Below are 25,966 nucleotides of genomic sequence, written 5' to 3'. Positions count from 1 at the left end.
GATTGGACTAGATGGCCTTTAAAGGTCCTTTCCAACCCAAAGTATTCTATGATTCTAAGCAGGACAACAGTGCCAGGAAGAACACTGCAGTCTTCCCCCAGCTGTGCTACAGTCATTCCTGCACTGCACTTCCAGTGCCCAAGGCCTCACACACCCCTCATGCTGTTCTTGCTGTGGATCAAAGTCCCATACTCCCAAACCAAGGTAGAAAAATTACCCAGGGATTATCATTATCCAACAAAGAAGCAGCAGTAGTGTTCCAGCTTGCTTGGTAACTACAGGTAGGTCAGATGGGAGTAGAAAAACAACTGAGTTAAGCTTTTGCCTACACATTCTATAAGCATTAAAGCCTTAGCAAAACTCAGGCTATGCAAGTGCCATTAATGCTTCACCAAGCCATACAGAGGCAGCTTCCCTTAAGTGAGATTAATTCCCAGATTTACAGCACAAAATTTATCCTGGGTGAAATTTTGTGGGGGTTCTTCTGTGATTCCTGGCTCAGCACATAGATAAATAAGTTAACAAAACAAAATAAAACACCCTACAAACCCAAAGAACCAGACCTGGTTGTGCCCTCTGAATTTTGGGTAGCAGTAAAACCTCCCGGTTTTTCCACAACACTAGGTATAACTCAGTGGGGATAAAGTATCAGTTATCAGTCCAAAGAAAAGAATCAAACATGACTGTTTATCTCAATGATCTTTTTGAAGAAGAACATCCAATTCAGGCAATCTGAAAGCCTTTATTCCCCTTGGAAGGAAAAGGCTGCCACTAATATTCTGTTCTAAAAACTCTGCTTTTGTAACAACACAGTCAGTCAGTTCAGTAGCACATCCCAGGTCTCTGCACTGTGTACTCCCGAAGAACTTCAGGTACACTTATATAAAATTTCATTTTATTTCTGTCTATCTCCAGAGGCCCCAGTTCCCATTCTAGACCAACTGGGCAGAGTAAGTAAAAATCCAATTGTTATATGACTTTATTGGTATATCACAATACAAAAATACAGCAGGAAATAGTTTTAGAAACTTCTTTTTTAAGCTTGATGTTTACCTAATTTTGGAAAAGACAGTCACAGAAAGAGCTTCTCATTGAAGAAGAAAGATGACAAAGTTCATTACAATTTGTGCTCATTCTTCATTAAGGTCTACAAATATGCCTAAAACTTCTTTTACGAAACAATTATCAGCATCACATGGATTTTATTCATTTATTTATTATTGGTTTTCACTTATAGAAGACTTCAAAAAAAGTTCCCCATTATCACTTTCTCAACAGTGGAGAAAATTAAATATGTATCAAGTACTGTCATACATAATAATCATGCCATTTCACATTCATTGGTACCCTCATAAATGAAACATAAGCTCTTCTAGAGAGAATTTTCACCTTGAAAGAAATAAAGACCATTTGCTTACCAAATACAAATAAAAGGGAAAGTACAGAAAAGAACAGTATTTCTTACCATTGTAAGGGTGAATGGATGGCTTTCCAGGGCAGACACTCTTGGACAGTGTAGAATGACATACTGAAATAAAATGACAAAAAAGATACTTTCAGAACATTCAGTGTTGGGCTAGTGTTTACAAATCGATAGTCATCCCTATAGACAGTGCTACAGGAACGCAGTGCTTTTTTAGGGGCACATTAACTCACCTGACCAGGCCTTGCTTCAAAGTCATCTTTCATCATCCTTACTTCAAGGACATTGGAGGGATGGCTTATTACCGAAGTTATTGTGACTGGTTTATTGCTGCGGATGTAGCGGTAGAGCCTTTCAACACAGTACAAGCACAGAGGTCCAGAAATCCAAAACCAGGTCTATAGGAGAACAAAAATAGTTCACCTCAAGGACTTTTAACTACATGAGTGCTTGCAGGACCTCATTTCACATCTAACCTTCCAATCTCTCTACATACAAAAATTCAAGTATGTTCTGAAGCCTTAATCAGTCTAACCAGCAGCATCATCCACAAGCACAAGGAATTTCAATCATAAAACTCATCAGGAACAAAATGCTAACGACCTCAATTGCTACCATGTTATTCTGGTTTTATGTAGTTAGATTGCAACTGGTTTCAGCAGCCAAAGACACAATACATACATTGTTTCAAAATGTAACAGACCAGAGAACTGTATAATCATTTAATCTTTAAGTCTGTCTTGTAATATCACTTGACTATTATCTTATAATAATCTCAGGTCCAAGTAAAAACCAAAGAAAGATTCATTCTTGTTCCATAGAATTTATGTTTATATTAAACTAGTGTAAAATCATAGATAACAGAGAGAAATGGGCACTTTTGAATCACAAGTCATTTGCCCTCATGGAATATATGTATGCTAGACAGAAAATGTCCTGGAAATGCCCATTTCTCTGCAGTGATTATACAGGGATCCCAGGGAGCCCTGGGTGACTACTCCAGATGGAAACATTTGCAGCTGTTACAGCTAAATCTCATCCTAAGAGTCAATTACCAATAGCTTATGGCAGACTTAACTACTAATTCTACATCTGCTCAGTCACTCAAGCTATGGCATTGAAGTGCCCTTGATCCTCATCCATCTTTCCTTCCCAATTTTTTAAGTTACATATCAGCCTCTCTTGCAACTAGCGGATTAATTAATTTCCACAAAAAAGCTTTAAAAATTTCAGTAGCTCACAGAACCTTTTTTTTTTTTAATCTTGATATCACAATACTTCCGAACCCAAAAAAGTCCTAAATAGTGTTACAAAGCTGCCAGGAGAACACTGAGTGGCCATCTCTTTCCACAACTCTTCTCCCATAATTGGCTCTAAAGCAGACATCTTAAGTCCCTAAGAAGACTTTACTGTCCTGTGGGTCATATGGAGCCAGCTATACATTGATGCTTGTAATTCAGGAGGAATTCAATGTAGAATTAACTGTTTCTTATTATGATTACATGCTCCATAGAAAAATGGGTTCCCACTACAGCTCATAAGGGACATACGTGTTCAAGAGAAAACAAGGATAATAACAAAGAGAAACTCCTGTGAGGTCTGTTATGGGACCATCTTGAATGGGGGGCCTTGGACTTGTGAACTCCATATTCGCAAGCTTCCTCAGGCTACTTACCAATACAGCCCAACTCATTTTTTCTCAAAAGAAAAGAGAAAATTTGGATGAAGAAAAAGCTGCTTCCACAAAACATAAAGTAACAAAAGGAAAATGGAAAACAGAAAAAGAAAAGGCTTTTCTATCCCTCCTGTCATCATACTCATTTACCCATGCCACACATAAAACAAGCCTGTCTGCAAACAACAGGCCATAAAAGCCAAACCACAACCAACTGCAAACCAGAAATGAGTATTAGGACCTGCATCTGCATGGTAAAAAAGAGAACAAATGGAGCTTGATTATTTCAACTAACTACTGTCACACAATGCTTACAAAGGACCTTATAAAATGTAATATAGATGTTTGCTCTGAAGTGCTAAGCTGTAATTTAAAGTCACATTTATAGCAGGACCAATACTTCTCTTATCATGTTGTACAAAAAATATTACAGCTGACCTCTTGACATTTTTCCACCCTCCCTATTCTATGCATCACATTGTAATGCAGTTCAGGGTTTAATACAGATTGATTTTTCCCCACCAAATCTTTGAATGCCTCAAAAGGTTTTAATAATATTTTCCATTATTAAAATGGAATAATTAGTGGTTATGGTTGACTGAAAGACTTGGCAAGGCTTGTAATACCTGAAATGTCGGATCATACAGACCTCTGGGAAGTGTGACTGGAACTTGGGTTCCTCGGAACAAATTCTCATAAAGTGATTTTGTACAAAGAGTTCTGGTACTGGGAAGTCCTCTGGGAAAGGCTCAGTAATATAGTCAGGAAACAGCTCTTCAAAAGCCTTTGGCACAGTCAGATTCTGTCGGAGCGTTTTGTTAGGATTAAAGCAACCAGGAGGGTGTTCCTCTAAGTTCGTCTGGTACTTGAGCACTCCCCTACATGAAAATAAGAATAGTAAAGACACTGAAGTAAGAAACAAACAACTTATCTTAATTCAGAGAGGGCTTTAGAGAGTAGTCACAAGCCTCATCTTCTGTTAGAATTTTTATTCCATTTGTTTGCAGGACTTTCAATGAGATTGAAGATTTGCAACAATAGAGCCTCCTGTCACTAGAGGCAAGGTTTAACTTTTCCAGCTCACTTGGCACTCCCACACTGAACAGCCTCAAGCTTATTGCTGCTTGAAAGAGGGAAAACATTGTGGGAACTTTGCAAAAAAAGTAAGTAATCACATTTCCAGTTCAATCTTACCCTGGCAGGCTGTTTTCACTCATCCTCCCTACAGTCAGCAAGCCCTGTTTCTAAGGCAGTCTTGTAATAGAAGGGGCCTAAGTTGCCAAATCATAAATGGCAGGAATGTTCCTACTACTTGGTGTTTATCAGGTTTGCACACAATTCTATAGTTTCCTCCTTTGGATATAATCTTGTCAGATAAAAGGAAAAAAGAAAGTCCTGCATGATAGCCAAGGAACCTTCCTTGCAAATTGTTTTGTGGGTTTGATGGTTTTGGGTGTTTTTTTTTAAGCTAAGCTAAATTTGTAGTAAAATGAAGTAACAACTTTGCAGCTGCAGCTAGAAACTGAAGAAAGAATTGGAAACCTGAGACATTCTGGGATATCTCAGCACATGAATGAATCATTGGAAACAGGGAAGAAAAGATAACAGTAGTAGTAAAATTCCTCAGAAGTACTACTTGTCTCTGAGTCTGGATTTGATGACAGTAATCCCACAAACAGGAATATTAAAAACAAACAAACAAACAAACAAAAAAAAAACACAACAACAACAACAAAAAAACAACCACCAACCAAATGAAAGGCTGAATGACACCTCTATAGGATGGTGCTGGGTGGGAAATGAGGCATACTGAGGCAACGTCTGGTGAGACATGCCTGCTGAGTACTATGCCATGTTGTGAAGGCTCATCTTAAGTATGCAATCAAACATAAGGACATAGACTCCCTCCTCCTCTCCTTAACACACAGCATCAGTAGCAATAGAATGTAATTCACAAGAAGAGAGAGAACTAGGACATCTTCAATACTCCCAACTTAAGTGGGCTCTGACAAGCTACTGGCAATCTTCCCTACGAAAATGCAATCCTGACAGCCGATAACAAGCTTCCCACATGGTCCAGTGAACAATGTCAGCTTGGACGGTAAACCTCCTCACTCTAAATGCCACATCTGACCCTGGGAGAATCATTTGGGAAGTGTCCTTGCACCTACATCCATGTTTCTGCCTGCATTTACTGCTTGATCATGCCTATCGCTTGCATCTGCCATCACTGCTGGTCATCACATATTTGCAAAGAGGCAGATTCCACTGGCATTATGCTAGTTCCCTGCTTCATAAATATTATGATGCCTCATGGATTCAGCTGGAAGTCAAAGCCCATGCAATATTTTTCCAGTCAACCTTGTGCGCAAGCCTGTCAGCAGATCCCACAACTTCTCTGTTCTCAGAACATCCAAAAGAGAATTTCCTTGAGACATGAATAGCTGTAAACATGAGGATACCTTCCAGTGATCTCTAGTTTGGTCAAACTATTACAAACATGCTGAGTGGCAAACAGTGATGACAAAGCTGCCTGTTAACAGCAACTGCAACTACTCTCATTTCTGAAGTTGTCAAGGAAAGGCAAGTTTTACACACCCAAGATCACTTCCCAGAAAGGTTGAGTTCTGCACAATTCTTAAGAAACCCAAGATATATCCTCATGTATTTATTAGACGCAACACTTGAATATATAAAAACTCAGTATGGATGTCGAGAAGTAGGAGATAGACACCTTTAGCAAACAAAAATGGGTGAGACAAAATGAGAAAGCAATGTAAAAGTGTGCTATAGGTTGACCAGCACAGTATGGAGAATCTGCAAGGCCATACCTCAAGCTCTGCTCCAATTTTCCATGCCCAAAAGAGAGACAAAAATCACTTCTGGCTAGAGCTGGAAAATACGTATCACTATTTCTTAAGATTTTAAAGCTTATAAACTAGACATCAATTATTCCAAATGTTTTTATAGGGAATTGCACTGCTCCTATCTCCTTATCCATCTTCTGCTGCTTAGCTCAAGGTAAGTTGCTTGAAGGGTCTGTTAAAGGTCAGTGTGTGGGTGGACTCGTAAGAATTTTCATCCTTTGGAAGAAAAATCTTTGAATAACTCTAGGGAGAGCACAAAGGCCTTATTCTCAGCCTCTATAGACCACAGCAATACCACAGTACTACCAAATTTGCATCAGCTGGGAATCTGGCTCCAAAGGTTTTGTATGTTTTATAGCTCCTTACACTGGTACTAGAAACACCAAGCTTCTGTTTTACATAAACTAATTTTTGTTGCCGCTACTACTGACCTAAAATATAGATAAAGGATTGTAGATATGCACCAGGTCTTAAGCCACTAAAACCTTTCGAAGTCATATTGCAAGAAGTACCCACAACAGTTTGAAACAAAACAAGAATCCAGCAATATCGTGGAAATACAGGTAAAACCTCACTCAAACTGTCTGCACAGTTCAGCCACAGAAGATGCCTTGTTCTGTAGAGTAACTGGCCATGAGTCCACAACTCTCCAAGACATGCCACACAGGAGTAATTTGAGTGCAGATATCTAAGTTTCCTTCATTCTTAGAAGAGATGATCAAATTATTTAGGTTGGAAAAGACTTTTAAGATCATTGAGTCCAACCCAGCACTGCTGTGTTCACCACTAAACAATGTCCCTAAGCACCACATCTACAAGTCTTTTAAATACCTCCAGGGGTGGTGAGTCCACTACTTCCCTGGGCAGCCTGTTTTAAAGCATCTTCTTTTGATGAAGAAAGTTTTCCTAATATCTAACCTAAATCACCCCTCATACAACTTATGGCCACTTTCTCTTGATATTACTGCTAACACTAATGGAGCCTAGAAATCAATCCAGGTCACTTGAATCTTTGTAACAGCAAGTTAGTTGAAGTATCCTTCGGGCCTCATTGAATGTATTTATCAGAACTCACTAAACCATAATGGGAGAAAGACACTTAGAAAACATGGAGAGACCTACATTTAGGCATCTTAAACTTGAACTGACTCCCACTCTCCATGACTCATTCCCCTCCCATTTTTAACTGACACTCAGTTCTTTTAGATTTGCACTGAATGCCTCTGTAATTCAGTACTAAGGAGGCTGTGTACCAGAAGACGTCTGTTCAATGCTTGGTGTATTACTACAGCCTTGGTTTGCAAACTTGGTAAATGGAACATGGTTAGGAATACAATGGGCAAAGGATAATGCAGTGAAGGAGATTAATTAAATGGGACATGAAAAATATCCCAAAGGCAATAACTGGAACAGATTGCCTAGGGAGATTAGAGGATCTCAGTCACCAGATGTTCTAAAGAAGTTAGAATAACACCTGTCAAGGATAATTTAGAAAAAGTCCATCCTGCCCCAGGATGAGGAGAACACATTATATGCATCTTCCCCCAGCTGTGAAAAGAGCTTCACATTCTTCTCTCAGTAAACAGGTAGGAGGGGGCAGAGAAAGAAACTATGTTCTCTTGATTTCTCACTAGACACTGGTAAAATGGACAAGGAATAATATTGAAAGTGAAGAAGTTTGTTCTAGTTGACTGTAGCACATACAATACTTCAAGCTACAGTCTGATATTTATTTAAACAAACACCTGTTGAAAAACCATAGAGGACAGCAAAGTTGGCCCAAAGTTGGCCCGCTGTGCACAAGCAAGCTCAGGAAAGGCAGCAATCAAGAAAACTGCTCTTTGTGGTTGTGCTTCAGGAAAAGGGACAGGGTTTTCCATTTACTTACCCAGAAACATGCAGCATCAGCAGTATATAGAAGACAAAGAAAAGGTTGTGTGTATACCAAAAGATGTCATAGTTTGAAACCCTGAAAAGAATAAACCACGGTTCAATGCTGTTTCAACTTAGATGGAATCACTGCAAATTAAAAACAGACCTGTGCACACAGGACATCATTATACGCTACATAGTCATGTAGAAGACTCAAAGTCCAGTATGTTTTCCTACAGGCACACTGTACTTGCACGCAATTAAGTGTTGAGAAGAACAAGTGACTAGCAAAGAAGTAACAAGCTGACAAAGAGAGATAGGGATGTAGAAGTACAGAGACAGTTGAAGAACTCTTCTGAAATTAGGAGACTTCACTGCTTTCATAGGTCCTAGTTAGTATCTGTGAGACTCTTATAGCTAGAATCGTTCCTCCATCTGCAGTCTCAAAACTCAAGCCCTTTACAGTGAGCATCACCTTGCATTCTGTCTGCCTCAATATAATTTAATGTTTCACTAGGGTTACAACAAATAAACAGGTAGCATGGACAGCAGCAGAAGGGCTAGTGGGAAGGGTAAAAAACTTGTGAGGGTATAGAGTGTAAGGAGATGCAGGAGGAACATGAACTAGAGCAAGAATGCAACAAAAGCACAGGTAGGAGAATTTTCAGGACAGGAGGCCACATACAGTATGGCTCTAGGACTGATGGTCTTGGGAGGGACAAGAAGAACATTACCACTGTGAGAGCAGGAGAGGTGAAGGGAAAAGAGCACTTCCTTTCATCAGTAATTTGTTAGGCAAAATAAAAAGAACCAAGACCAAAGAAAATACCCATCTGGAACTGTTTTCTGTTAAGCTTGTTTGATTTTCGCTTGAGTAAAATAGTTACCAACAAACAACAACAACCAAATGGTTAAGAAAATACACTACTTCACAGCACACAAACACACCTTTCACACTACACAGCATGGTAGGAGAATCCCTTCCAAAACCGAAACCTACTCCCATTCATGAGCCAAACCAATTATTAAATAAAAAACAACCTTAACTCTGAGAACATGGTTTGAGAAGCTAGTCCTTTGGCACAGCTAAATTATTTTTTTTTCAGAATTATTTCCCCTCCTATAGTCTTCTACATAACCAGCTAACTGCCCTCGCTTCAATACAATTGACACATATACTGCATCTGTGTCTGTCAATACAGGACTTATTTGTTTTCTTTTTCAAGAAAAAAAAATAATTTTGATAATCTGAGGGCTACTAAAATAAAATCCAAGCAAGTGAAGGAACAAGGAAGGAAGTAAAGGAGGAACAAAAGAAGCAAAGTAAGGTACCTAGCAACAGCAAGGGGCTCTGAAACCTCCCTTCCACCCTGACATCCTTTCCCCAGTCAGCACTATGTTAACACTTTTTCCTCCTTGAAGCTGCTCAAATAATTTCTAACTCCTCACACCCTGGTAGGCATTTCCATGCAGTCACTCATCATATATCTTAAGAAGTTATGGGAGTGAACATCAGTAAGATAAAAATAAATGATGGTACAGGGAGTGGAAACACAACTGGAAGGCACAAAGAGTAAAATTTATCCTCAGTCCTGAAACAGGTCATAGAATCCTAGAATGGCTTGGGTTAGAAGGGACTTTAAAAATCACCTAGTTCCTTGCTCCATGCTATGGGCAGGGACGAGGACAGATCTTGAAGCTCTGGTTTAAATTCGTATTTTGTTATAATACCAAAAGCTGCACACTGAATGAATTTTTACTGCACCTTGAGCACCTTTTTCAGAATGCACTAATTTTTCAAAAAGTAAATTCCTGGACTGCTTCTGATGTATTGATTTCAACAGCTAATTATTGTTACTGATTAAAGTTACCATACACTTCTTGTGCATGTCTTGAATACATCTAAATGTCAGCTTCTAGCCAGTTAAGCATTTTATTCTTCTTTCAGCACTCCTACAGATAACTGTACTATAAAATCCTATTCCTCACATGTATAAAATTCCCCTAAATGTAAGCAAGCCCTCTGAACTTCACCTCCTTAAATTAAGGGGATGTAAATCCTTGAACCTCTTACCATGAAACATATTTTCCAACATAACGATAATTATGTATTTCTTGTATCTTTAAACTGTGTATCCTATGGATACATGCAGTATTCTAACATATTCAATAATCTTCCTATTGATACACATATATTTTTATAGTTCTCCAGAACATTTATTATTTTTTTTCCTTCTAGGGCTTAAAATAGACATTATTCACAGAATTAATGCATTTCTTAGGACTGCCAAGTACTGAAATTTTGAGGTAAGTTGAATATTTAGTTTTAGTTTTGGTTAACCTACTTTAGAATTTTGTAGGTAAAGACCTGAAATAGTTAACTCACTGAGAAATGTACAGGGAGTTTGGCGTGCTTTAAGGGGACACAGTAAGTAGTACATATTTGGAAAAATATTTTTAACCCTGTTACAGATAGTTTTGAAAAGGAAGATTTATGTGGTACTTTAGAAGATTAAATTGAAGATTGGAATATTTGGTTACAAAAATAGATGGCATTTGAACACCTTATTTTTTAATGTTCCTTTAAATACATTACTTCCAAATCATGAACAATATTAATTTGAAAGTTAGTAGAATTGTCAAAATTTATTGACAGAATTTATTGTGTTTTCTGATAACTTCATAACCCTTCTGACAAACAACTACTGAACCAAAAATATTGGCCTAATTCTCATGTATGACAAGGCAAAAATTTAGAAAATTTTTCAGTCAGTACGCACTTTCCCCTTTTATAACATCAGCAGCTAACTCAATCCCAATATTTATTCACACACTTTACTAAACAAGTAAAGGCAGGAAGATAGAGGGATAATCATGCATATAAAAATTTCAGGAGGAATATACAAAGGAAGAAATTATTAAGCAGGTCAGTGTGCAAGAACAGATTAGAGCTGGAATCCAAGAGTATAATAGTCTCTGAAATACTTTTTAAAAAGCCCAGCTTCTGAGAGGCAGCAAATATTTACAAATAATTTTCCTAAGACTATACAGTATGCTCAGCCATCATAGGGCATATGAGAATACACAGGGAAAGAGCTTAAAAAGGGACAATGACATGCACTCAGAAGCTTGTTTCCTTAGGAAAACATACTATAAAGACAAGCTTGAGCTCTATGCTTGAGACAGAAGCCAGGATAACATTTCTAAATAAGAATTATTGCTAAAGCAACTGGAGATGCAGATGATCTCTTCAGGGCTTTGATTCTTCTGCTAGACAGCAGAGAGCTGGGAATGTATTTGCACTTACAGTAACTGTGGAAGGAAATAAAAAGCACATAACTTCAAAAGATGTTGCATGAACCCCAAAATTATTTCCAAGAATATGTTTAAAACCACCTGTATTTTTCTAAGTTTCCCAATCATTAATACATTATGTTCTCTCTTTTTTTCTAATTTATTATGGCCTTGAAGAAAACAGGACTTTGTTCTGGCTCACTGCTGCAGAGTGAAGTAATTGCATTATTTTTCCATCTTCCGAAAACTGCCTTTCTTTTGCAAGTAGAGTCATTTGTACAGACTATGTAGCGTGCAGCCATCCTGACATCTCGTGCAGCAGCCTAATCTTGCACTTCTGCAGCCTGCAGTGCCTCACAAAGGTCTCAATCCTGGAAGTAGCCTTGTCTACTGAAAATGCACAAATATTTGCTGAACTACTGTCCCAAATCACAGGATAATGTTGCCAGATAACATTTCTACTCAGGAAAGACAGATTAATTCAACAAAGTTCAAAACATTTATGTCTAACTCACATCAATGGAGCACCATTAATGTTTGAAGATACATAATTAATATATCCTACCATGTTGGCTGAATTGAGATGATGCATTTACATGAGCAGTCTTTGAATTCAACCACCATAAAAATGAAGGGGTTATTTTTACATATTCACTTGCAGAATCCAAGCCTTAAAAAGACTGCAGCATTGTGCTAAATCCTCCAAGGTATCAGTCACTCACAGTTACTATCATATGTGTTCAACAATGTTGGTACAGAATGTGAACCCACTGGAGGACTAAACCTTCAGAAATCCCATCAGCTGCTCTGAGCCAACACTGCATTGCTGTTTGGAATTGTAATTCACACTAAAGAGAATATATCTAACAACCAGAAGCAGAACTTTAAAAAGCAACAATTTACTTAAGTAGCATAATTTTGTGACAGTTTGTTTCATTGCAGGGGGGTTTTCTTGTTACTGTTTTTCTTACAGTTTGTTGTTACAATTAATTGGTGAAAATAATTAGGATAAGGATATCATCTTATTTTACTTCCAGTGGACTTTAATTTATGCATTGGATAAAACTTTCCATATGCTTGTTTACTGCCTCCCTGTACAAACAGAAAAAAATAAAAAAAGTACTATTTGATAATTTAAAAGATCTACATTTTTAACTGAGCACATTCATCAAATAGTATTTTTCTAGGCAATTCAATCAAGTTTTGTAATTGTTTTAATGCGAAATTCACTGTGCTAATTTTACTGCAAGCTAGGGAAAAATAGGGCAAGAAAATTGGTATTTTTAACACTCTAATCAGTAGGAGAATATGATTACTGAAGCGACATTTTTCAGTATAATAGTCAGATTACGTCTTACCTGATGGCAAACGTGGAAGCTGTACACATTAGGAATAATATTAATACCATAATGACTCCAGTCAGACCTGGAACTAAAAGGGACATAAGATAACTTACATTTGAACTGTGAAAAGGTATACTTGCCTACTATGATTTTCTAAGAAAGTGGAATTAAATATAAAAATCATGATTTAATCAAACTCTTCAATGTACTTATCTCTTGAGGACAATTCATGTCTCAAACTAGATAAGAAAGAAGAGTTGTTGTGTAATTTCCCACCTTCTCAGAGAAAACTACCCTCTCCCTTGTATTTCACCATGCATCACTAATTTTGTATTAGTCTTTGCTGCCACAATCTTTTGCTTGTGACATCTGTCTCTAAGCAGGTAACTAAGAACAAACACTGTTTATTTGTAAGACTGACTGTACAAATTTCTTTGTCTCTTTCTTATTCCAAATCCTAAACTCTGTTGATCATGACAATTAAAAACCTGGTCAGGGACAGAATTTCAAGCAAATCAATTTCTATGCAAGCTGTCACTACAATTGTTTGCCAATCCATTTCATTCTACAATGAGGAAGAGCCTGAAATTAATCTCCATGGCACTGTATAATGCTTGAAATTGCTGACCACAGAGCAAGGTCTGTGAGAGTGATCTGCAGCCAGTATTTGAGAAGGGAAGGTTAAAAATATTAACAATTGGACTCATTTGTTCAAATGCAGACTCTTATCAGAACTAGTTTATCCTCAACCCTTTTAAGTCAAAGGAGAGAAACAAGTATTTCTACAGCATGGTATGTTGGACAAAGCTCTCAGGCACATGGTGTGATTCTGCACAGGGCCAGGAGTTGGACTCAATGATCCTGATGGGTACCTTCCAACTCAACATGTTCTATGATCCCATCCTAAAGCAGAATTCTGCCCATAAAGTACAGTAAATCATCAACCTAAAGACAGATTAGGAAAATAACAGTTAGCTCATTTTCTGAGCATCTTATCTTCAAAATTGCCATCCCAGTAATAGGGAATATGAATTAAGAATTAGGATCCTAAAACCTATGAAATATTACATCAGTACCTTTTAATCCTCAAAGAATGTTAGTATTTATGTGTAGTTTCTGGTCACCCTGAAAGCCACGTATTTGGGTTTAAACAATGTCAGTCAGGTCAATCATCAAGCAGAAATCTAAATAAATGCTGACTTAGTGTCAAAATACAAATGTCTTAACCAGCTTTTATGGATGTAAATGGCAAAACCACATATTGTAATGCTCCATGATCTTTTACAGGATCACATTCTAATGACAAGAGCAATCTTATTTTTTTAATAATTGATTGTGATTTTAGACTCTTTAGCAATAAAGAAACAATCTCAAATCTTACCTTTTTATAAACTTTTCAATATCCATTCCTTGAAAAGTCTTATACCCAAAATCTGATACATCCCAAATCACTCCTCAATTTTACAAACTTTAGGAAAAATCCCATCCCTACAACCAATGGAAGTTTCCTCATGGACTGCATAAAAAACTTAATTTCACTCCTTCATGGAAAGATTACAATTAAAAGCAGTTGCAATAAAAAAAAAATACATTCTATCCACTGCTGCCTTCTTCATTTCTTCTTTCTTAACCTAATTTGATGTGTAGCGTGCAATCAATCTCCCCTCTGACACAAACACTTCCAATGCAATTGCAGTACAGCACTTAATCCAGCTTTCTACACTGTCACTTAAGCTACAGGTCACCTATTACATAGAGTTTTTAATTCTCTTCTCCATCAAACTGAAATCGCTCACAATCTTGCCCCAACTTATCAGTGCATTTTTAGTGTTTCCTCTCTGCCCTGTTCCCATCTCTCTTTTCCTTCACTAACTATATTCTTGAGTACTTGTTCCTCCCACAGTTTGCCTCATGCCCTTATACAAGGAGGTTCTTTCCTAAACTGATCAGAAAAGCCATCACAATATAAATCCTTCTGATTCCTTATTCCTTCTGTTTGCTGTTCTGAACTGTCTGGGAAAAAAACAGGGTTTTTTCCATATTTGCACATTTCCCATTGCAGCAAAATCTTGGTCCCTGTCTGGGTACTCCTTCAGCACAAATAATAAGTGATAATTACTAGTTGTTAGGATGTGGAGTGATCTGAGTAATTTTAAACTTAAAGATGATTTAGAATCACTGCTTTTTGCAACTATATGCTCAAATTTTTGAAAATGCACTATTTTCCTGGCTGACAGAGAGTAAAAGGAGTTCCACCTCTCAACTAGAGAGGTCTCAAAGTATCCCCACAAGCCAGGACAAAATATGATTGGGCCTCTCACTGCTTCTTTATATCAAGTCCTTCTCCCTTATACACGATATGAAATATAATCCTCAGTTGCTCCCATCTTTCACACCCTCCTGCCACTTACCCTCATTCAAGCCTTCACAACTGATTCACTAACTACACCATTTACCTGACCTGCTTACAGTTAGCAGTTAACTTATACCTCAATCACTCCCTCTGCTCGCAACTGATCTAAACCTTCCCTAGGGTTTTTGGAAAGCACTATTGTGCAAGCTGCTGATTCTAGTACATCTGTTGGGATTGACAAATCTAGAACCCCATCCATTGCTGTCTATTCAGATTCCTTTGGACCATGCCTTAAATGCTACAAAGTTGGGGTTTTATTGTTTGATCTAAATAAGGGTGGAAGTGTGATGGCATTAGGAAGGACCTTTGCCTGCTTGTGAAGCACTAAAGCTCAGGCTTGTGTCTGCCCCTCCATACTCAAACATTGATCCCTTCTAAATTCCTGCACCAAAAATTTCTTGTCTATTTATTCTTTATGAGTGCTGAAGTCTGATTCCCATGTAACAGTTTAGATTGCTCTGAAGCCAAACCAACCCTTAAATAAACCAGCTGAAGCAAGAAGACCGCTCTACCGTTATGGTTTTTTTTCTTGAAATTGGATCATTTAGGAATTTGGTTTTAATATTATGCAGAATCTCTGTTTGAAACTAGTGATTTTCTGCTGACTTATCTGTACAATAACAGCTTTGAAGATGCTGCTCAAGCTACTATCGGGCTTATGTAACTCCTCCCTCCTGACTATTGGATAAGCAAACCCAGGTTATATTAACACAAATAAATCAAGCTAGCTGAAGTACAACAAATGGAGCATGTGAACAGAGGATCAAAAAGTTTTGTCTGGAAAGTAATGATGAGAAGCAGCAAACTTTCTCATTCAGTTTTGCAACAGACTTACCAGTTGCAAAAAGTAGTTTCCTTGGGTCCTGAAAAACAGACAAGCAGAAAAAAAAATCAACATATGGGATTTTGTATCTATATGAATAACATGGTAATAATAAGTAGTTCATAAAGCTCATGCACATTAAGACAGAAGTAATTCCTAAACCTGGATGCAGGAATGAATTTGGTAGTAGTTTACACTGATTGTAATTCAACATAAACTAAATCTTTAGCCTTTGCATTTCCCCAGTGAAGACAATTCTGATCTGTTATTAAAAACTGGGATTCAGATAATTTTACAGACAATTATTTTTGAAAGCTTTACTCAATTACCTCATCCCTTTGGGGGGACAAAGGGACGTAGAAGAGGGAGAGAATTTGAATTTAAATGTAAGACAAGAGGCAAGCATTTTACTGCCAGCTACATCACCAAGAGATTTGCAGGGGACTCTAGTGAAGCAAGACTGAACACAAAGGATCTGACAGATGTTCCTGTGTCCTTCACAACATGTGAAAGGAAAAAGGGATATGTCAGCCTCACAGGAAACTGCCTCACCCCCCTGAGTCCTATATTTCAGAGGTTTTGTCTTCATTGTGGAGAAAACTTTTTTATTATTATTATTGTTGTTGTTGTTATTATTATTATTATTGTTAAACTTGCAGTAAAATGCAGTGAGGGGAGGTTAGCAGTTTTCATACAGGTCAGGAAAAATGAAGTATCCTCTCTCTGACCTTGTCTGTATCCAGATGTGCATACACATGTAGAGAACATGAATGACAGTAGCATCCAGACTGCCCACCACAGTTAAAAAATGGGTTTAAGTGGAATTCAAGTACAAAGGTTCAAAAGCTACTAAAGTACCTAGAATCCAGAAAGTTTGATCCTAGAGTTCCTAAAAACTTGCTATTATCTCCATTTTCTGTTGCAAAATTCCTAAGACTGCTTAGTAGAGGCTGCCATGCACACCCTGGCATGTTCTTGCCTGAGGCAGGCTCCTGCTAATGTTCCTGATGAGGCTAAGCCTATAAGACCACTCCTAACACAAGCAGACATGCAGTTCAACTCAGAAGCTCAGCACAACAGTTGGTGTTGGCATGTCTGTCTGCCATAGAATAGCTCCATGATTAGATCATTCACCCTGGGATTGCAAGACCTTGGTTGTTGGTCCTTATGAGCCTCGGTTGAGTCAAGCTCTCTTTTTCTGGGAAAGGATGCAGCTGGGATAGGGTCATTGCAAATATTTCCTAATGAAGATGGTAGAAAAGAAATGCAGACTCGAGACTAGAATGAATATAAACAAGAGGGAATTTGATTGTAGCCCAAAGAAGAAAGAGTCCTGGATCCTAGTCTTGCTTCTTAAATCTGCAGATACCTTCTCAGTGCCAAATACAGAAGCAAGCACCTGGACAAGGGACTAGGAATCTGATATGGTTGCAAGAGATCTGCACCAAAGTCAAAGAAGGTAAACAAATCAAGTATTTTGCAACTAGAAATCAGCTTCCAGCCCAGTTCATGTAGACAACTAATTCTACTCTTAGCATATATACTCACTGCAGCTCAAAAATGCAAAATCTGTTTCAAATCTCACTGCATTCTAAATAGTGGAAATGAGGAATGTATTTTCCCAAAAAGCAGTAGAAATGTCTCAATCTGGCCCACTCAAGGAACAGAGAGAAGCAGAAAAGAAGCAGGAGAACAAGGTGCAAGGTGAAAAAACTTGATGACTGCATTCTCCATCTCATAATCAAATAGGAATGAACAAAAAATGCATTAAACAAAAAGTGCTTAATACATGCTTTGTCCAGAGAAAGAAGTAAAATCCACAGCAACCCACATGATACAAGTTTTCAATGCATGAAACAGAAGCACTATATAGATCATAGGATGGATCATATAATGGAACTGAATATGAAAATAATCATATATTTAAATTATATGCTTAAAAGCAAAATATGAAAGGACAGCTGGCTCACCTCACCACGATAGTTTGCTGCATTTAGGGTCAGAAATTCTTCATTGTAGTTCTCAGAGAAGTTAAGAGCATTCACCAGATGAGCAGCAACATGTAAGACTAAGAAAAAAAACTGAGTAAAGTGAGGTCTATAAACAAGATATGGATGTTCCCCTGAAGTGGCCACCCAGATGCCAAGCTGTAATCACATCACCTGAATGAGGTACATCAGGGACTAAGGGATTCTTTTTCTAAATCAGTTTATAAATATTCATGACAGAAAGATGTATGTATTTTAAGGTTTTTTTTTAATTTTTAACTCTGTAGCAATGATTTCCATGGTACAATGTTTCAGCTGAGAGACAACATTCAAAGGTGTTCAGCCAAGAATATTTCTTCTTCACCAAATTGGGTAGTTGTCTCCACTGTTGCCTTCCCTGCAGTAAAGTCTGTAGTACCCTGCTTCTTCACCCTAATCCCTTAGGCACAAAGGGATAATGGCATATTTTGACCTGATTTCATATACCTATCCTTCTAGAAATTGGAATTTTAAGGAAAGGCTCAGCATTAGAATGTATGTCCATGTGTTTAAAGCAAAAATTAACCAAAACCCTCATACACCCAAGAAAGCATTTACAATTTAAGACAGGCAAGCACAGAGCAAGACTATCCCCAAACGTACTGTAGAAGAAAAACCATGAAGTACTGCTTCAATGTGCTTCCCAATCACACTGCTACTCAGCACAAAAAGATCTCACCTGAAAAGATGCATATTGTAACACCACATGTCACATGGAAAGTTTTACTTTTGTCTAGCAGCCTTCTGGTTTTCTTGCTGGCAACCTAGTAAGAGAAGAATTCAAGCAATCTCTTCTAAAACAAAGCAAAGAAAAAGAATACTAACAGCAACTGCTGCGATATAATAGCAACTTCAGCTTTTGCTAGGTTTAACACCCTTGCAAGCATAGTACCTAAATTTAAAAACTACTGGATTATGACAAAGAGATGATTTTGAGGACTTAATGAAGAAATTACACTCAGATTTGTATTACATAGATATCAAGAGCACATAATGTACCTTCTGGCCTTAAAATTTAGGAATTCCACTAACTGTGTAGCATCACTGACTCTTTTATAAAGAAGATCAAAAGGAATGGTATATTTCCATACACATATGCATCTACAGGCATCAAATTTTATAGGTATTGTCACATGATGAACAGAGGTCACAGGTTCAATTTGCAACCATCCAGAAAACTGTTCCTCAAAAGCATTATTTACATTTTCGTAAAAGCAACCTGTGAATCACAAAGAAGCTAAACTACTGTTTGCTGAATACTGGTACAGAAAACAAACCCTCTTAGATTTGACAGAAGTATCAGATGTATCAGGTTGGGTATTCTTATTTAAAGTTCTATCATCTCCAGTAGGACACTTATGGTCATGCAGAGATAAAGTTGGGTTTGTTCTGTTGAATTCTACCAAGAAGCAGTAGAGAGGACACAGATGCCTCTAATATAACAGTTCAGAAAGACAAAGGATACTTCATCTGGCTACAGTTCAACAGCAGCTCTCCATCTTTCAAAAATTCACTGAAGAAACCATCCTCACAACAGGCCAAATCAAATCAGGCAGTGTCAGTCATGGCATTATCTTCAAAGGAGTTATGGATCTAGGCTGAATGTCTGGTACTTGCACCATGCAAGCACATACTGTATAATAACCAGGGATATAACAGATTCTTTTTCTATTATTTTTCAACTAAACAGAGACCAGGGCCCTCTTCTCAACTGCAGCATTCTGAGGACTTACCTTCTGAGATCCTCGCAGGAAGGCCAAGATAACGCGGCACATCGGTAGAAGGACCAGGCAGCAGTTGAGATTGAGGACAGATGCTGAAGCTCTGCTAACACACAATCCTAGCTGAACAAATATTGCAAGAGTTAGATTACGGGGAAAAAGGAATAGCACGTGTCAGTATTCAATCTCTTTTTCTTTGCAGTGAAACCAAACAGTTCCTATGCTTTCTGACTCATCAGAATAGTGGAGTTTCATTATGTTTTATTGTACTGGAAAAACCACCGTACATACAACATACTATCCCGTTCTCAAAGAGTAGAAAACAGCTCTCACCTTTGCATTAAAAAGCTACTAAAAAATAATTTTGTCAACAGTAAAGACATCAAATGACAACTTTCTAAGGAAAGAGTCAATATCCCCAGCAGTGCTCAAAGTCACAGGTAACAAAAATATCTGAGACTACAATAAGCATCCACTGAGAAATCATCTGAAAGCTTCAACGAACATAATTAAATAAAAAAGATCAATAAATACTATGAAGACACTAGAGAACCACTTAAGTTTAATGATTTTTCTGATAAACAAGCCACAAAAAGATGTAAAAAAATATCAATTCGGTCAAATCAAAATTATCATATTGTTTCAAGGACTGTTACGGAATTGTCACGGAACTCCTCATCCATTCACATTATGCAATGCCATATTTGGACCTAAAGAAAGTGAGTTTTCTTTAGTTTAACTACTCAATAGCTGGTAACTGTAATGAAATCTAATTTCACTAATGCTTTCACTGATATATTTGGAACTTACATAATTAGAACAAAACCACTTGTCAAATAAATGAACAAAGCACACATTCATGTCATAACCCTGCATTTTTAATCTTATTATATTATCTCATTCATTTATGATTTTAAAAAAAGTTAGTAAAATGCCATTGTTCTCCTAGTTATTAGGTTGAATTACCATTTTACTAGCTTATATAAAAGTTGCTTTTAGACTGTCAACAGATTTCTGGAAGGATATTTCTTACAATGTTCTCAAAACTCCAAGTTTTTTAACTGCTGAAGAAACTAATAAAGAAAAGTATTATAATATTAAAGATAACTCAAATACTGCAGTAGTATGTGAATGAATTGAAAAGGTATAAATTAGCTAATAAAAATTACTAAAGATTAACTATTTTTTCAAAATGAAACTTTATGTCAAAAACGAGCATTTGTTATTTTCTTAGTCAAAAAAATTAATCCATGAAACATCTATTATATTCAGATCTTTGTTATTGAGAAGAAACAAAATTGGAAAGAAACAAAGGGGTTTTATTTATTTGGAAATACATTTTTTAAAAACATTATTAGAAAAATCTTGTAATTTCAAATTTGTAATTACTGTTTTGTTTTTTTATGGACTTACATACATGCCACAGAAATGGATCAATATATAACCTAGTAAAAGTAAACAAGATAACTGCACTTCAGAATACCTTCCAGCTTCCACAGAACAAATCAGTCATAAGGGTACCTTCTCTCACAGCTACCTGTGAGAAGTAGGAGCAATTACCCCACAAAATGTGCTCCACCTTGTTCTCTTCCATGTAAATGTGGGACCCCCAGCAAAAAAATTCCAGGAACACAGTCTCTCTAACCTACAGAATGATAGCAAATAAGACTAAAATGAGCCATGTCACTTAAAGTTTTTCCCACTCTCCAGATGTCCTCCACTATTTCTTCTAATGTATTGTTAGTCCTTTTTTTTCCTTACATAAGACTTCCCTTGCTTCTATTTCATCTTTTACTTCACTTTCTGTTCACATGCACAATGAGAAATTATTCTTGCTACATTTCCCTCACAAGCCATGTTCTTCAGATTTTTGATCATCCTCTCCTCCCTGCTCTGGACTCTCCCAGCTGGTCCAGACCCCAAGTGTATTGACTAAAACTGAGCACCAGCTACAATGGCAAAAACCTCAGCAACTGAGCTGAAGTTTTACCAAGTGCTGATGTCACTTTCCACTTCAAAGTGTGATTAAAAAAAAAAAAAAAACAAAAAAAACCACAAAAAATATATTTGTCTATCCTTGCCCTTTAAAGTAGCTTCAAGTGACTTGTAAATATTTGTATTTATATATAAAAATTATATAAATTGTATATTTTCATATTTTTTAATTTATATATATTTATATTTCTGCGAGATAAAATGGCAGTACCCTTGAAATGGCTGGAGTTAACAGCAAGTAAAATGTCTCTATAATGCGTTGTTTGAATATACAAGACTGTATCTATCTTCATTAAATCCTCTAAAGGGAAGCTAAAAATGAGCTATACACTTCATGAAAGCAATAACCTTAAAAACATGGTCATTAAAAACTTAAGCATTTTTATTACAGCTTGCTTATTTGCTACAGTATCCCACTGATTTGATGAGCATGATTTGAAAAACACAAGAATTATGTAGAACTAATGTTATGCAAATGCAAGCAATAAACGGAATAATTTTTGTAGCTCTTGACTAACACCCAAAAGCTGAAAAAAGGTAAAACAGTTTAAAAATTTTAATAATTTCTCTTGCATGACCTATGTGATACATCATTTGTTTCTCAGGAATTTATGTTGTCTGAGTTTAAACAAACTAGGCATGACATCAGTTATCCAAGATTCCCCTTATCAGGCACCACAATTCTTCTTACAAAACCTTAACAAAACAGTCTAGTTTGGAATAGTCTAGAATCAAGACTGCATAATGTTTAATAATTCCTGTATGAGTTCAAGAAGCTCTTGGACAGCACTCTCAGGCACATGGTCTGATTCTTGGGGTATCTTGAGCAAGGCCAAGAGTTGGACTCGAACTTGATGGGTCCCTTCCAACTCAGTGTATTCTAGGATTCTATGATTCTAAGTAAAATACCAAACAATTTAACTGGTACAAAATATATGAATCAGCAATGATGTGTACAAAAAGCTACCCTATTAACCTTCCTTTGTTTTTTTTTCACTATTTAACAAATACCAAATATTCATTCACAATGCAATTACTATGGAAAAATGCTCTTATATTAATCCTAATTCACTGCTATTGGCATCTGTACAAAGGAGAAAAAAAAAAAAGAGCAAGAACAGCAAACAACTTCAAATATGCAGTGCACTTTTAGGAAAGTGTGATTCAACTACTGTTACCAATGAATAATGTAAGGTTTTATTCTGAACAAATAAAGTTGAGCAATGTTTGCTGCAACAAACCCATGACCAATTTGAAAACAATAGTAAATACATTTAGCGATGCTTAGAATCAAAATTCACACAAGACCAAGAAGAAAAGCAGAGTATTAAGTTTGCCCTTAATATATATGCAAAAGCTAAAAATATCACCATGAAACTAATTCTTTCCAAATGGTTTCCAAGTGATTTCTTTCTTAAAATTCCTTTGCATTGCTTGGGTGGCATAGTAACAAATTAATATAGTACATTGTTGGGTTTTTAAATAGTAGTAGAATAAAGGATGATTTTTGCTCTGAGGCAACTCACTGGCCTAGAAGGGAATATATATCCTAATTAAGTAGCTTAGAAATGAGAGAAATATAATTCTCTTTTCTTCCTAAAGTTTTTATTGTCTTTAGAAAAAGAAGAAAAAAAATTGTTATTTCATGTTACTAGTCTATGAAATTTCTGTAGGATCAAAAAGACAAAAAAACACCCCCAAAATCTCTTCTGGAGACTGTTTTATCCAGCTTTATGGATACTGAATTTAAGCATTTGATCACCTCCTTCTCTACTCTGACTACTCAGTACCACGTACAGTTATCCCATTTCACAGAGGGGCAAGGAGGCATAGAAAAACTGAAGGATTACTGGAATTCACAGAGGATTTACTCTGTGGCAAGAATAGTAGGGAACTGGACCATCCACAAACTGAAATCCTAAAAGCTAGGCTAGACTTTTCCTCCAGACAACTATAAAGCAATCACCACCTTCTCCAAAGCAGCATAACAGGGCTCCAGCATGTAAGTTCTCCAGCTATCCCTATCTGACGTATAGTCCCATAAAAATCGAGATGCATTCCTGGCTACGCTCACACAACATACAAAATAGGACAAAGAAGCAAAGAGTCAGATGTCTTTGGATTTTCTGTATGCTGCTGCCATCAAAGTAGGGGAAATGAGCTTTCCCTCTTAGTTAGGCAAATTATTTCAGTATTAGGCTGAGGGGTACAGTAACTTACTGCGTACCACAGAATACCCCGAAGTTTGTCAGTTACAAACACAGAGTTGAACGTTACCTGCAACTGGTGTGCACAGAAATCTAACATTCAATACATAGTTGCAAAACATACAGGGCAGCGGAACACAGGAAGACTTCAACGAATCTGTCCTATCTCACTTCTTAAGCCAATCTTGTATCAAAAAAATGGTAGAATACTACAAATCCTTCCACACCTAAAAGTGATGTGATTCTGTTTTTCAGGATTTCACTACCTACAAGCAACAACCCTAAACAGGTCATGGTGCGGTAGAGACACCACACTCGATGGTCTCTCTGGAAGCCTTTCTTTGAAATTTTTAAATCTTTTATGGTTCAGGGCAACTTGAAAGGTTCTGAGAAGACTCATAAGCCACATGCTGCTCTGCAGACACAGGTCACAGACCATCTCCCCAGATCAGTACTGGAGCAGCTAAAAATAGTTATTGTCTTAGGTGGGACAAACTGTGCTATACAACGTCCCTCCTTTTGAGCCAACTTCCATTTCTTTATAAAGTACTCCTTGTCTTGAGTAACAGAGCACCAATAATCTAAGATGAAGGATAGAACTCAGTTGCATGCATAACAATTATTCCCCTTAGGCCTGTCAAATCTGGCTGGAGATCTAGCAACAAAAACATGAAGCAGCTGAAAGGAGGGAAAATGCAAAGGTAGTGGAAACCTACTAGAACATGTGAAAACTTCTAAAAAGTTTCACTTCATTTTGTTCCTGAAGACGGAAGGTTTCAAGGAAGGACTCTGTAAATCACAATCTCATGTACTGCAACCATCTAAAAATTATTTTAAGACTAAGTGGTGCAATATTTTTTAATCACATACGAAAAAAGAATTAAAAAAAAACCCACCTGCAATTCTCTACACAAAGAATTTAACAGCAGACCAATTCTGTATGCTAATTCAATCTTTCAACTTCAGACTTCTGCTTCCATATAGGAATCAGAAGTTGGATACATTATAGGAAGAGAGAAGTACCAGGAATGGACAATGACAATATTTTTAGTTTCTTTTTAAGGCATGGGATATCCTTCCTGCACTACTGAGAATCAATATTCTCACTGCTCACTTGTAACTCACCACACACATTCTTTGAAGGTTTTCCTTCTCTTTCTGTCTACATGTTTAGGTCATGTTCCCATTTTACATGCAGTGCCTTTATGTAGGATGTACTCCTTCTGCTTAAATCAATCATTCAAATTGAAGAAAGCAACTAACTTAATATTGAATTCAGCAATAGATTCCAACTTCTCTGATAATCTCCAAGCAAAGTGTATTTACTTACAGGATTTCAGATCAAATGTTCATCTTTATTAATCTATTAATCAGTTAATTTAATGCTAGAATCTTCACCTCAGGACTGAATATTTAAAAAAAATACTTGTCAGTGTTGCTGAGTTACAGGGGTTTTTTTGTACCAGGCAGAATGATGCACAAAGACTGGAAGGGATCTCAAGCTATCTTCGCAATTTGAGTGTTCCAGATCATCCTTCTCCTATAGCAACACCACAAAGTGTGACAGTGTTTTATATATAATTAGTAACAAGAGCTTAAACATTGATCCTGCTAGATGCAGCATTACCTAAACTTCACAAATTTGGCCATGAAACAAGGGATTAACAGGACCTAAGTACCTCCAAGAGATTCACACACTGCAAGTCACGGTCAGAGGAGGAAGTTGTTTCCTGTCCTATCTGAGTCATAGTCACACCAAAGTGATGCAATGTCTGCTACTAAGGGCTTCCTTTATATTTAATTACTTTCCCTTATCATAACACAGTAGGTAATACCATCTGTGAAACCAATCTTCTGGAGTGTAATGCAGCTATTTTATTTCAAGACCTACCATTGTTGGACTAGCATGGAAAATCTGCAGTAATAAATAATATAATGAACAATTAAGCAAAGAAATATTTTGACCATAATTCAGCTCTGTTCTACATAGAGTGTGATGCCATGATCATCTTAGAATGAGGAGCAATGATGAAAACAAGACTATTTTTAACATGTCTAGATGATACAGTAGTAAAAATTTCAGTTAATCATTTGAGATGTACCTCTGCTCATTCAACCTGCACTATTGACAGTTTTCACAAGAAGTGCTGCAAACACAAAAGTTTTCCCATAAAACATAATAATATATGTTACCTTCACTGGGTAATTGTCATCTGAACTTAAAAAAAATAAAAAAGCAAGCAAACAGAAGAGATATGGTGCAAAACCCAAGTTCATCCCTGGTTACAGCTGAGAACAAATCCCAG

At 37.0% G+C, this 25,966-nt stretch overlaps 1 protein-coding gene across 2 annotated transcripts in view; it reads right to left on the bottom strand.

Moving 5' to 3' along the window:
* Positions 1-25,966, bottom strand: part of NOX4 (NADPH oxidase 4) — a 107,224-nt gene that overhangs the window by 75,941 nt on the left and 5,317 nt on the right. The window contains exons 3-11 of one of the 2 annotated variants that reach the window (XM_027677462.1): positions 19,471-19,581; positions 18,417-18,501; positions 17,681-17,778; positions 15,723-15,750; positions 12,490-12,562; positions 7,854-7,934; positions 3,748-3,976; positions 1,657-1,821; positions 1,466-1,528 (exon numbers count right to left, since the gene is read on the bottom strand). In XM_027677462.1, coding sequence (XP_027533263.1) covers positions 1,466-1,528; positions 1,657-1,821; positions 3,748-3,976; positions 7,854-7,934; positions 12,490-12,562; positions 15,723-15,750; positions 17,681-17,778; positions 18,417-18,501; positions 19,471-19,581 — 933 coding nt within the window. The remainder of the gene's footprint in view (positions 1-1,465; positions 1,529-1,656; positions 1,822-3,747; positions 3,977-7,853; positions 7,935-12,489; positions 12,563-15,722; positions 15,751-17,680; positions 17,779-18,416; positions 18,502-19,470; positions 19,582-25,966) is intronic. The other variant, XM_027677463.1, reaches the window with a different exon arrangement.

This window comes from Neopelma chrysocephalum, unplaced genomic scaffold, assembly GCF_003984885.1.
Source record: "Neopelma chrysocephalum unplaced genomic scaffold, ASM398488v2 Primary Assembly neopelma1_43, whole genome shotgun sequence".
NCBI classification, from domain to species: Eukaryota; Metazoa; Chordata; class Aves; order Passeriformes; family Pipridae; genus Neopelma; species Neopelma chrysocephalum.
This window is presented reverse-complemented; position numbering and strand designations above follow the sequence as displayed.